Source organism: Palaemon carinicauda, chromosome 35 (genome assembly GCF_036898095.1).
Source record: "Palaemon carinicauda isolate YSFRI2023 chromosome 35, ASM3689809v2, whole genome shotgun sequence".
NCBI classification, from domain to species: domain Eukaryota; kingdom Metazoa; phylum Arthropoda; class Malacostraca; order Decapoda; family Palaemonidae; genus Palaemon; species Palaemon carinicauda.
Window position 1 is genome coordinate 77,102,506 of NC_090759.1, and position 12,338 is coordinate 77,114,843.

The 12,338-nt window shown below is 39.1% G+C and overlaps 1 protein-coding gene across 1 annotated transcript; it reads right to left on the bottom strand.

The window, feature by feature from the left end:
* Positions 1-597: 597 nt before the first annotated feature.
* LOC137627558 (forkhead box protein D1-like) lies at positions 598-2,766 on the bottom strand. Its single transcript, XM_068358647.1, has one exon. It carries the CDS (start codon positions 2,635-2,637, stop codon positions 598-600), a length of 2,040 nt encoding a protein of 679 aa, XP_068214748.1. The 5' UTR covers positions 2,638-2,766.
* Positions 2,767-12,338: the final 9,572 nt, after the last annotated feature.

Here is a 12,338-nt window from a genome sequence, read left to right on the forward strand (position 1 = left end):
TATCCTACATAGTAATTGAATAATAAAGAAAATTATATCATGATAAAGTAAATTAGATTAACTGATGATGGCACAGTGATTGATAAATCTCTAGATAATGAATGAAAGGAAATGAATGAACGATGAATATGACGATGTAAATGAACGATAAGGAATGTTTAAATGAAATTAATTAAATTAATTAAATTACTGATGAATCAGTTATGAGAGGAAGGTTTGCCAGGGAACAATAATTTATTGTACATGATCTCATGTAGTGGGGGGGAGAGAGAACTTTATGCGTTACGATTTCACTATTTTGAAAAACATCATTACACGTAAAACAAATGTATTCTAGAAATACCGCAATTGCGATTTGCTGTTGACCAACTAATTATTGCATGACTATGATCTACCAATATCTCATCCCACCAAATACAAATTTAATTATTTTTTATATATACAACAGGTTTATATGAATGGAAAAAGAGTACTCTATCGTGATCATAAATGAATACAAATGTTGGCAAAGGGAGATTGTTATTTTTTTTTTTCCATTTCATCAAAGTCCTTAATTACTAAATGGGGGGGAGGGGTTGTTTACTTCTACGTGGTAGTTTATTGGGCCATCGAGTGCAATAGCGCTGCGTGGAGGAATGGTCTGTGGTCTGTGCCTGCCATGACTGTGGTATAGGCCGGCACCGGCGAAGGGGGCGCTGCCGACGACTGCAAACCCACCGGGACGTGACAAGGGGACGGCAACCCCCTTGGGAAAGGGTGAAGGGGTGATGAGGGCAGGGTCGTTATTCCCTGCGGGGATACTGCAGGAGGACTGACTGATCTGGGAGAATCTCTTCCTTCACCTCCTCCTCCTCCCCCTCCGCTGGCATCATGGGTGCCGATGAGGGCGTCTATAGAGAATGGCTTGTGTGTTCGAGGAGTCACCCCCTGGGTCATGCTGGGTGGGGGAGAGGGGGGTGACGGAGGGGGCTGTGGAGATGGACCCATACACGATGTCTTTAGCGCCCCTTGCACTGACGGCGGTGCTAATCCCGCTGGTAGCGGCAGAGGCTTGACGGGCGTCGGGTGAAGAAGGGGAGCCTGGGACGCCTGCAGGGGTAAGAGCGGTCGCACCTGTCGGGGCAGCTCCAGCTGCGGGAAGCCCAAGGGGAGACCTCCTAATTGCGGCAGATACGATGGCGGTGGCAGAAGGGTGTGCGGCAGAGGGGGTCGGTGCAGCAGATGTGGATGGGGCGCGCCCAGCAGTGCAGCCGCCTGCTGCAGCTGCTGCTGTTGAAAGGGGTCCAGCATTCCTGAAGTGAAGAGGGAGAAGACGTGCGGGTCGTTGAAGAAGTCGGGCGCTGGTTGGCGTTTGTACCTCTTCCGCCTCCTGAGGAAGGAGCCGTTGTCGAACATGTCGATAGCTCCTGGGTCGAGCGTCCAGTAGTTCCCCTTGCCGGGGTTCCCCGGTTCGCGGGGAACCTTGACGAAGCAGTCGTTCAAGGAGAGATTGTGCCGGATGGAGTTCTGCCACGCAGGGAACTTCGCCTTATAATAGGGGAATCGGCCGATAATAAACTCGCAGATTTCGCTCAGGGTAACCCTCTTCTTGGGCGCCTGCAGGATGGCCATGGTGATGAGAGCTATGTACGAGTAAGGGGGTTTCACCAGACCCCCCTGTTTGTCTCCTTTGTCGTCCCCTCCTTCCAGGTTCTTGCTTTCCCCCAGGGGGGAGGAGGGAGGGGGTGGTGTGCTGCTGCTCTCTGGCATGTGGGATATGTCGTCACTGGAGGTCAGGTGGAGATCTTTTTCATCCAGGGAGGATTCTAACCCCATCCCTGGGTCCAATCCTTCGCTGCGGATGTGGTCTGACTGGTCATGATGTTCTCCGTCTAGTTCTCTGTCTTGTTCATCGTCAACAATCATGTCTTGGTCCCGGGACAGAGAATCCGCGTTCTCGCTTATCCTAATTGATGGGTCCTCGTAGGGGGACGTCTCCGACGCGTCCGGGATGGGAGATGGGGGCCCACGCGGCGTGATGGTCAGGAAGGGGGAGAACGGAGATGGGTGGAGTTTCTGGTGTTGCTGTTGCTGTTGCTGGACGTGTCTGTCGAACAGCGCCCTCGCTACTTGGGCTCGCTCCTGCACGTGTCGCTCCAACGCCGTTCGCTCCTTCAGCGACTCCTCTAGGAGGACGGAGCGGTCGAGTGTCGACGATCCTTCTCGTCCGTCTTGCATTCTTCCTCCCAAGGGTCTCTCCGTCGACATGCGGTCGACCCCTCCCGCTCCCCTGTCTGTCGTTTGCCGGTCGAGGCCCAACCTCTCCAGGAACATGCGGTCGAAGTACGGTCGTTCCGGGTAAGGTCGATCGGCCATGTGTCGATCGTTCGTCGTTCTCTCGATGCAGCGTTCGGAGAGGTGCCTTTCGACCTGTCGTTCGACCTGTCTGTCGGGTTTATTATCAAAGAAGAGTTTGTCGGCGAGGAACTTCCCCGCCTCCGACTGCTCGAAAGATGCCCGCTCAAGGGCGCTTCGCGAGTCGTATATGCTTCGGGCGGGGTCATAGACCCTGGGGTCGCGGTAAAAACTAGCATGGGTCAGGCTTTCGAGACCCGCCGTCGGACCCCCAAGTTGCCCGCCGAAGTCATCGTTGGCCATTGGGGCAAGAAGTCAAGGGGAACTTCTTCACTAAAACATTTGAGTCAGTTGGCGGTTTTAACAAATGCTTATAATCAAGAATGTATTATTTATTTTATTCACAACACACCTGTATTATACGTGATTTTATTGAAGTGGTATTTCAGTCCTTTGCAGTTTTGCAATCGGTTTCTCGTTCACCAAGAAGATAAAAAAGTCTACGGACATGCAGCAAATGAAGTGTTTTTTTAACCGCAAGAGCAACTCGACCCTTCCCACACGACTGTCGGGAGCTCACTGCCCGCGTACCTATTATCTTAATGGCTTTATCACACTTGTCTACCAACTGGCACACGGTAGCGGGTACACACACATTTTCATTCCTATCGCCAAAGTTTGAGTTCAGCGCCACCGTTTAGATGCACACAATCTGCGCCACACACATGCCTTGGCTATCATAACTATCCAATCAATGAGCCCGTTCGCTGATCTCACACGCGGCAGGGGCGGAGCCTGTTTCCCGATGCCGATCGGGATTGGTGTCGGGGGCGGGGCCAAGGGATGCTGAGCAATCAGCAGGCGCGGGAGAAGAGCTATGAGATGGAAGTGGGCGTGGCCAAGTCTAATGGGAGGGGATGAATTCCGATGCAGTGACCGTGAAAAGAAAGGCAGGGGGGGAGGGGAAGAAGCTAAGTTGCCGGATTGGTGTTTATGGTCGCCTTTATTAGCTTTTCTTGAGAGTTTATCACACCTTTGCGAGTCACACTGATTAGTCGCGATAAACTTTACACGTATTTCTCTCTCTCTCTCTCTCTCTCTCTCTCTCTCTCTCTCTCTCTCTCTCTCTCTCGAAGACCATAGAATCTGAATCAATTAACGCTTTCAGGAGAACCCAAGAAGAAACCTAAACTACATGGAAGTAGGTCTAATGAGAGAGAGAGAGAGAGAGAGAGAGAGAGAGAGAGACATCAGCTGACGACTAAGTTACCTCAATGTTAACACCATCCCAGAGCAGACTCAGGCTTAGTCAAGTATATGCGTCCACTGAAGATGTTGAACTGTTAAAGGCTCTTGTGTCCAAACTGGAACAATAGTTGGTATAATTATTATAGTTATCCTTACGCTCACCTTGCGGTAATTTATATAGGCCTATAGCTTGTGGTCGAGGAAGCCTGGTTGACTGGAGTGTAACCTGCTACTTAGTCTTAATCCAAAACCCACAATTAGAATTATTGAAATTCTTATTATTTTTTAAAATTATTATCATTAAATGATCACTGTTGCATTATCTGATTTTTCTTTGGATTTCTTATTTTTAAATTTTTTTTCAGAGCTTCTTGTGTTAGTAAATTTATATATATCCACTAAAGGGTTCTATTTATTTTATTTTTACTTATTTTTTTATTATGTTTTAACTTTTACTTAACTATATTTTATAACTATCAAAAGATAGATAAATATAAAAAAAAGTTAAAAATCAGAAACAAATATTTAAATACAAAAAAAAAAAAGCCTCTCGTGGATGAATTCATTTAAAATCACAAGATGCTTTGAAAAAAAAGGACAATGAAAAATAGGAAATTAAAGACAAATTCAGATAATGCAATCGTGGTTTATCTATACTTTGATAGTTATTCATTTAATATATTGCATAGTAAACTAGTAAACTTATTTCCAAGTCAATGATTCGTTGACTTTTTGGGGGGTTACAATTGCCAACCCAGATATACGCTCCCCAGGATGTATCAACTGGTCACGTGACCCCTCAATTGCTGTTTGGGTACTTATAAATATTATTATGCTTCATTTTGTACAAATTTTCCTCAAATGTTTTATGCTGAACAGGCTGACATAAGTCTTTCTTTATAATTTATATATGAAATGTCTGTTTTAATGCTGTTACTGTTCTTAAAATATTTAATTTTAATTGTTCATTACTTCTCAGATATCTTTATTTGATTGAAACTCATTTTATCATGCTACCACTTAGATTTTATCTCGTCCTTGTACTGTCCTGTATACTGTTAAAAAAACTGTAATTTGAATCGGAAATTCTCCGTTAAAATATACTGTTTTTAGCCTTATAGTTCAGTAAAATACAGACGACTTTGAAATTTACCCAACTTTGTTATTATCTTTTACGGGTTGGTGACTGTAATATCACTCCTTTACTTCAATATATCCGTTTATAAAACGATAAATGAACTGGCAAATATTTTTTTTTTTTTTTTTTTTTTTTTTCCGGAACATTACCCAGTTGATAATCTTTGAATTTCACATGCTACTCATAATAGGCTATTCATTTCACATCACTGAATCTATCCCTACTCCATTTCTTATACATTTTCTACTCAATATGGTCTTCTAACTTCCTTCTCATCGGTCTAGATTTTCTTTATTATATTTCCAACGAGGCCCTTTGCGTCAATAGGCGTAGGAGGAGATGATGATGTTATGTACAGCCATATATACGTTCCTTCACCTCCAAAGTAAACTTATGTTGGTATAATATTTATTTCAAACCAATAATGATAAAATGTAATTTGTTTATTCTCTTCTGTATGTAATATTCATAATCTTTGTATTAATGAATGTAACAAACTTCTTTACCTTTTTTTTGTATTAATGAATGTAAAAAACTTCTTTACCTTTTTTACATAAAAATATTTGATTTTGAAACCCTGGATATCCAATAATTAAACCCCTTGCCATTGCATTTCTACAAGGCATTCAGCATTTTCGTTTTTCCATGAACTCCATAAGTACCATCAATATCATCTTTCTGTCACCTGACTTCGCTTATAAATCTCTCAGCACAAGATTTTTTTTATTTTTTTTTATATGCTTCAAACACCCCCCCCCCCCCAACCCCAAATTCACTTCCCTTAACACTTTTTTGTCCTTTTTCTTTTACTGATGGTCACTATTATAGCTTAGTCTCGTATCACACTCAACTCAATACAGTTCTTAACAGAAAATATTTTAGCACTTTTACCGTGGAAGTTCTGTTTCAGTTGGTCTACAATCTAATTTAAGCTATAGCTTAAAAAACCGTAATTTTAATCAGAAATTTTCCGTAAAAATATACTGTTCTAAGCCGTATTTCAGTAAAATACAGGTGACCGTAATTTTTGCCATACTTTGTTATCATCTTTTACGGGTTGGTGACCGTAATATCACTCATTTACGTCAATATATCCGTTTTAAAACTGTAAATATCTGGCAACATTTATTCCAAGATTTTTACCGTTTTTAGGGCAAATTTTGAACATTGTTAAAACGCCCTTTTTAGCAACATCGGTTCAGGGTGTAGAGCTTTAAACCCTATACTACTAACTATTGCTTTTGATACCACGCAGAGGAAATAATGATTATTTTCCTTTCCTGCCATCACGCATATTTGAAAACTTACAAGAAGTCCGTGTTGAACATCGTTCAGCATTCCTTTAGGAACCGAAATCATGACATTTACCATGTCAACTGTCAAACTGGTTCAAGCGTAACCTGTTCAGAAATATCCTTAAGCGGGATAGTTGCTTTCTGCATAAGGCAATGTACTGTCCTTTTCATATTTAAAATAATATAATGACAGGAAAAGTTAAGTTAAAGGGTGCCTGTGTTAGACACTGTCAAGTTCCTAGGTCTGTGGGCGCCTGGAGCAGTTGTTGTGAACCTGCACGTGGTAATTTGGCGTTAGACTTCGGCATCATGCGATAAAGACCAGTTATCATTTAGGGTGTAGTTCATTTTCGTAACACTGTTAGGCCTTCATCTGCCTCGGGCTGCTGTATCTCCCCTAGATTATAAAGAGCAAATGGTTGGCTATACACACACACACACACACACACACACACACACACATATATATATATATATATATATATATATATATATATATATATATATATATATATATTATATACTGTACATATACATAATGTATGTATGTGTGTAAATATATATATATAATTTATATATATATATATATATATATATTCATTTATTTATTCATATACAGTATGTATACAGTATATACATACATACATATATATATATACATATATATATATATATATATATATATATATATATATATATATATATATTTATATACAGTATGTATACAATATACACACACACACACACACACACATATATATATATATATATATATATATATATATATATGTTTATTTATTTATTTATATACAGTATGTATACAGTATATATATATATATATATATATATATATATATATATATATATATATATATATATATATGTATATATATATATATATATATATATATATATATATATATATATATATATATATATATATATATATATATATATATATATATATATATCTTCCAGCTCTTCCTGTCCCCCGGATAGGGATGAGAGGTAGTTGTTATACCTTGGTGAGAGTAGGGTGAGTTTGTGTGTGTGCATATCTATTAAAATATTTAGCCGTCATTTTTTATGGATGTCGTACGCTAGTACTGTATCTTAACCTAAATTCTTGGAAGTATTGCTCACTAATATAGTGGTAGCAGCCTTAGCAAGTAGACTGATCTCACGTAATTATCTTATTATCTTTAGCCTTAAAAGAAATGATGATCTGCCATTCCTCCAGAAACTGCCCCTAACTAGGCACTCCTCTGTCCTTGGGGGTACGGTGGAGTTGAATACCCGATCTGTTGGCATTTCCTTGGACAGTAGTTACCGGGCAATAATGCTGTCATGAAACAGTTGTGTTGTCTAATAACCTGGGTTACTCCCCACCCCCATCAGGAGTCGTCTAATAACCTGAGCCCCGCCCCCCAACGCCCACCAGAAGAGCCATGAAGTCCGGGTAAGTGTTATTTTCGGGAAAATTTGGGTGAACTGTGCTTGCATCAAATAATGTACTCAAGAGAGCTTGAATTACTGGGTGGTAAAATCTAATTGCTTCCGCATGGAAACTATCACAGCCGGTTGATGAATAGTATGTAAATTCTTTATGGAATTTCATTCGTAGGTCACTTTAATGTCATGCAATCAGATAAATGAACGCGTAAATTGTGTGTGAAAGGTTAATTAACTTCACTCCCTTAGTCTTGGTGATTTATTAAGTTCAGGGTTACTAGAATTATCACATGTTCTTGGAATAGCCACGCCATTACCTGTCTTCTTACTCCTTTGCAATATGGAAAGATGCTAATGGCAATGAAAGATGTTTTTCATTGGTAAAGTAATTGGCGAACCCTTAGTTACATTTGTTACTCTGTTTATTTAATTATATTTGTGTTCTTCGTTTGTCGACGGTGCATAATTATTGTTATTATTATTATTATTATTATTATTATTATTATTAGCCAAGCAACAACCCTAGTTGGAAAAGCAGGATGCTATAAGCCCAAATACTCCAACAGGGAAAATAGCCCAGTGAGGAAAGGAAATAAGGAAATAGATAAACTTTTATGAAAAGAAATAAAAAAATTATAATAAAATATCTTATGAACAGTAACAACATTAAAAAATGAAATATTTTAACAGCAGTAACAACATTAAAATGACAAATTTGGAAGTAATTACGCCAAACAACCGAAAAATAAAAATAGTTAAGAAAGAATAGAAAGGAAACATTATGAGTTTGTACTATAAAACTCGTCAAGAACACCAGAGTTTTCAATGATATATTATGCCCAAAAGCAGTTTGCAAACAAACTAAAACCAATTACCAATATAGATTTAAATACATAAAATAAGAACATGAGTACAAAGGAGAAATAAAGGAAAATACTCAAGACAAATTCTTATTCCTCTGCATTTAAAAAAAAAAAAAAAAATTGGGACTTTTGTATCCATACTAATAGTACATTTATATAAGAGAAATAAGTTTTTCTCTCCTGAAATATAAAATGTTAATGGACTTTCCCGCGAGCATTGACTGAAATGACGCTTGAAGGAATAAGTCGAGCCTATGAAGAAGCTAGAAATGCTAGAATAATATTACAGGAAAAATATATATGATAACGATTCTATAACAGTATATTTTTTGGCTAGCATACTTAGGTAAATCATAGCAGTGGAACTGTCGCGTTATCACTAAGAGAGAGAGAGAGAGAGAGAGAGAGAGAGAGAGAGAGAGAGAGAGAGAGAGAGAGAGAGAGAGAGAGAGATGCTTTCTTCGTTGTGCAATAGGTACGCTTAAGGTATCTTTTTAACATACCTAACTTCCTAGTGTGCCACTTATCTATGTGTCTTTCGACTGATTAACATGAAAGTCTTTTTACCTACTGGATTAAGTGTATTTACATTGGCATGTATTTTCATAATGCTATGCAGTGTACTGAAATCTTTATACTGTTCTATTCTATTTTAGCTGGTGATCGCCAGACCGTGCTTAGAGTCCCGCTCAAACTCGTTAGTTCTTTTGGTCACTGCAACCTCACCATCCTTGTGAGCAAAGGATGGGGTTTTTGGGGGGAACCTATAGGTATATCTGCTGAGTCATTAGCAGCCATTGCCTGGCCCTCCTTGGTCCTAGCTTAAATGGAGAGGGGACTTGGGCGCTGATCATATGTACTGTATATATGGTCAGCCTTTAGGGCAATGTCACTGTCCCTTGCCTCTGCCATTCATGAGTGGCCTTTAAACCTAAAATGGTTGGCCGGAGCTACCATGAAGAAACAGCGAATTGATGTGTTGTTTTTATTTGGTAGATTATCGTGTTAATATTTAACTATAAAAATCCTTAATGTTGTTGTTACAGACTTCCTGGCACTGTGGCCAGACACGGATGGATTTGTAATTCTATAACACTTTCAGAGGTGGTAGGTTTAAGCGCGGAATAGTTTCCTCGGACCTGATGTGGCCCCATGAGCAACATCCTCTAAAACTTATAATTTTATCTTACGGTATATATTCTTGGAAGGTTTCTAAGAGAACGGTGTAAAAACATCAATGTCCATAGATATTAACTATAAGATTTCAATCTCGTGCAAGTGTTACTGTAGTCAATTTTTTTTTCTTTTTTTGGGGGGGTCCCAACTGAAGAGTTTATTTTCCTTGATTATTAATACGAAAGTGTTCAATGTATGATTTTATACTGGTACCCTCTCCCTAATCCATAGTGTGAATTGTGAAACTCCCTTCCCCCTCCTTCTGAGATAACTCATTTTTTATTTTTTAAGCAGTACATTGATTACACGTTTCAGTGAACGTTTCCTTCTCTTCGTTACCAAGCTTCAGAACTCTCCTCCTGCTGTAGTTTTCCCTGACGGTTATAACACGCTGTCCTTTGAGAATCTAGTCTGTTGCTTCTGTCTTGTTTTTTGTTTTGTCAGATTTGCACTGTAGATGGACTTTGGGCTGTATTATAGCACTGGATTATTTCCTAGGACCTGTTCTACAGGTTGGCACTGGATTATTTCCTAGGACCTGTTCTACAGGTTGGCACTGGATTATTTCCTAGGACCTGTTCTACAGGTTGGCACTGGATTATTTCCTAGGACCTGTTCTACAAGTTGGCACTGGATTATTTCCTAGGACCTGTTCTACAGGTTGGCACTGGATTATTTCCTAGGACCTGTTCTACAGGTTGGCACTGGATTATTTCCTAGGACCTGTTCTACAGGTTGGCACTGGATTATTTCCTAGGACCTGTTCTACAGGTTGGCACTGGATTATTTCCTAGGACCTGTTCTACAGGTTGGCACTGGATTATTTCCTAGGACCTGTTCTACAGGTTGGCACTGGATTATTTCCTAGGACCTGTTCTACAGGTTGGCACTGGATTATTTCCTAGGACCTGTTCTACAGGTTGGCACTGGATTATTTCCTAGGACCTGTTCTACAGGCTGGCACTGGACTATATCCTAAGACCTGTTCTACAGGTAAGCATTTGACTGTCTCGTAGGATCTTGGTGACAGAAAGACGAAGACCTAGGGAGTTACTTCCAAAATAGATGGACGAAAATCCCTGCCACATTCATACATAAACTGCTGAATTGTGAATGAATACACAACGCCGATCTTTCACGATACGAGCCATTCATATACCTACAAAGTAGACTCATCAACATTGCGTAAACTCCCCTACACACACTGCACTTCTCATTTTATCGTGAAAGCACTCTGACTTCTTATAGGTTGAAACACTTCATTTCTACCAATTCACTTACTGCGTTCACAATGTTAAAAATTTGCCGTAAAAACGTTAAAAATCCGGGAATAAATGTTGCCAGGCATTTGCCGTTTTAAAAAAGGATACATTGACGTTCAGAAATAATATTACGGTCGTCAACCCGTAAAAGATATTAACAAAGTAGGGGAAAAATTACGGTTGCCTGTATTTCACTGAAATACGGTTGAGAAAACTATATTTTTACGGAGAATTTCCGATTGAAATGGAGTTTTTTTTTTTTTTTTTTTTTTTTTTTTTTTTTTAACAGTGCAGCTTAAAATTCCTTCCTTGGTCCTCTTCTTCCTCGTAAGACATAAAATTTTTACAATATTCCCCCAAACTATCATCCTCCATTTAATACATGTGGTTGAACCGCCGCAACATTCTTATTCATCTTTTCCCTTATTCCAACCCATTCCGAACTTCTACATATCATTCTATACTTCTAAACCCTCATTGCTTGCCTCTCCCTGTTCCTAGCCTGGATGGAAAGGGTGCTTGGGCGCTGATCATATGATATATGGCCAGTCTCTAGGGTATTGTCCTACTTACTTGGGTAATGTCACTGTCCCTTGCCTCTGCCATTTATGAGTGGCCTTTAAACTTGCTGGGAGTAAGGAGAACCAATGAACGGAATACTACTTTCAATGTTGACCTAGGAGGTGAAAGAAGCCCCCTAAATCCTATCTTTTTTTTCTCTCCATTTTTTACAGGAGTTGTTCTAAAATAGTCGCCCATGTGGGGTTTCATACTGACGTTTAGAACATATTTTAACATAGAAGTATTTTTTCTTAAGATCATTGGGCCTTAGACAACACTAATGTTCAATCATGAAAGAAACTGAATTGCAGATATTTGCTTTATTATTATGTAAGTTGTATTAGCATATTTAAGTCAGTCTTTCATCCTTTTGGGCTGTTGCATCCAATTGATATATAATAATAATGATAATAATAATAATAATAATAATAATAATAATAATAATAATAATAATAATGATAATAATAATCTTTATTTCAGCAAGTACGGTGGTCTTACATTTTTGACATCAGTAAAAAAAAAAAAGATGAGATATGCAATAATATCAGTGACATATTTCATCATCATCATCATCATCTTTTCCTCCTACGCCTATTGACCAAAAGGGCCTCGGTTAGATTTCACCAATCGTCTATATCTTGAGCTTTTAAATCAATACTTCTCCATTCATCATCTCCCACTTCACATTTCAAAGTCCTCAGCCATGTAGGACTGGGTCTTCCAACTCTTCTAGTGCCTTGTGAAGCCCAGTTGAAAGTTCGGTGAACTAATCTCTCTTGGGGAGTGCAAAGAGCTGGTAGGATGAATATGTTTTTGACATTTATTGTATGTTTTTAGACCTTAAATAGATCAATAGTATCACTTGTAAAAGAATGACTGTTTAAGTACACTGTTAATAAAAACCGTAATTTTAATCTGAAATTTTCCGTAAAAATTTACGGTTCTCAGCCGTATTTCGGTAAATACAAGCGACCGTAATATTTACCATTGTTATTATCTTATATGGGTT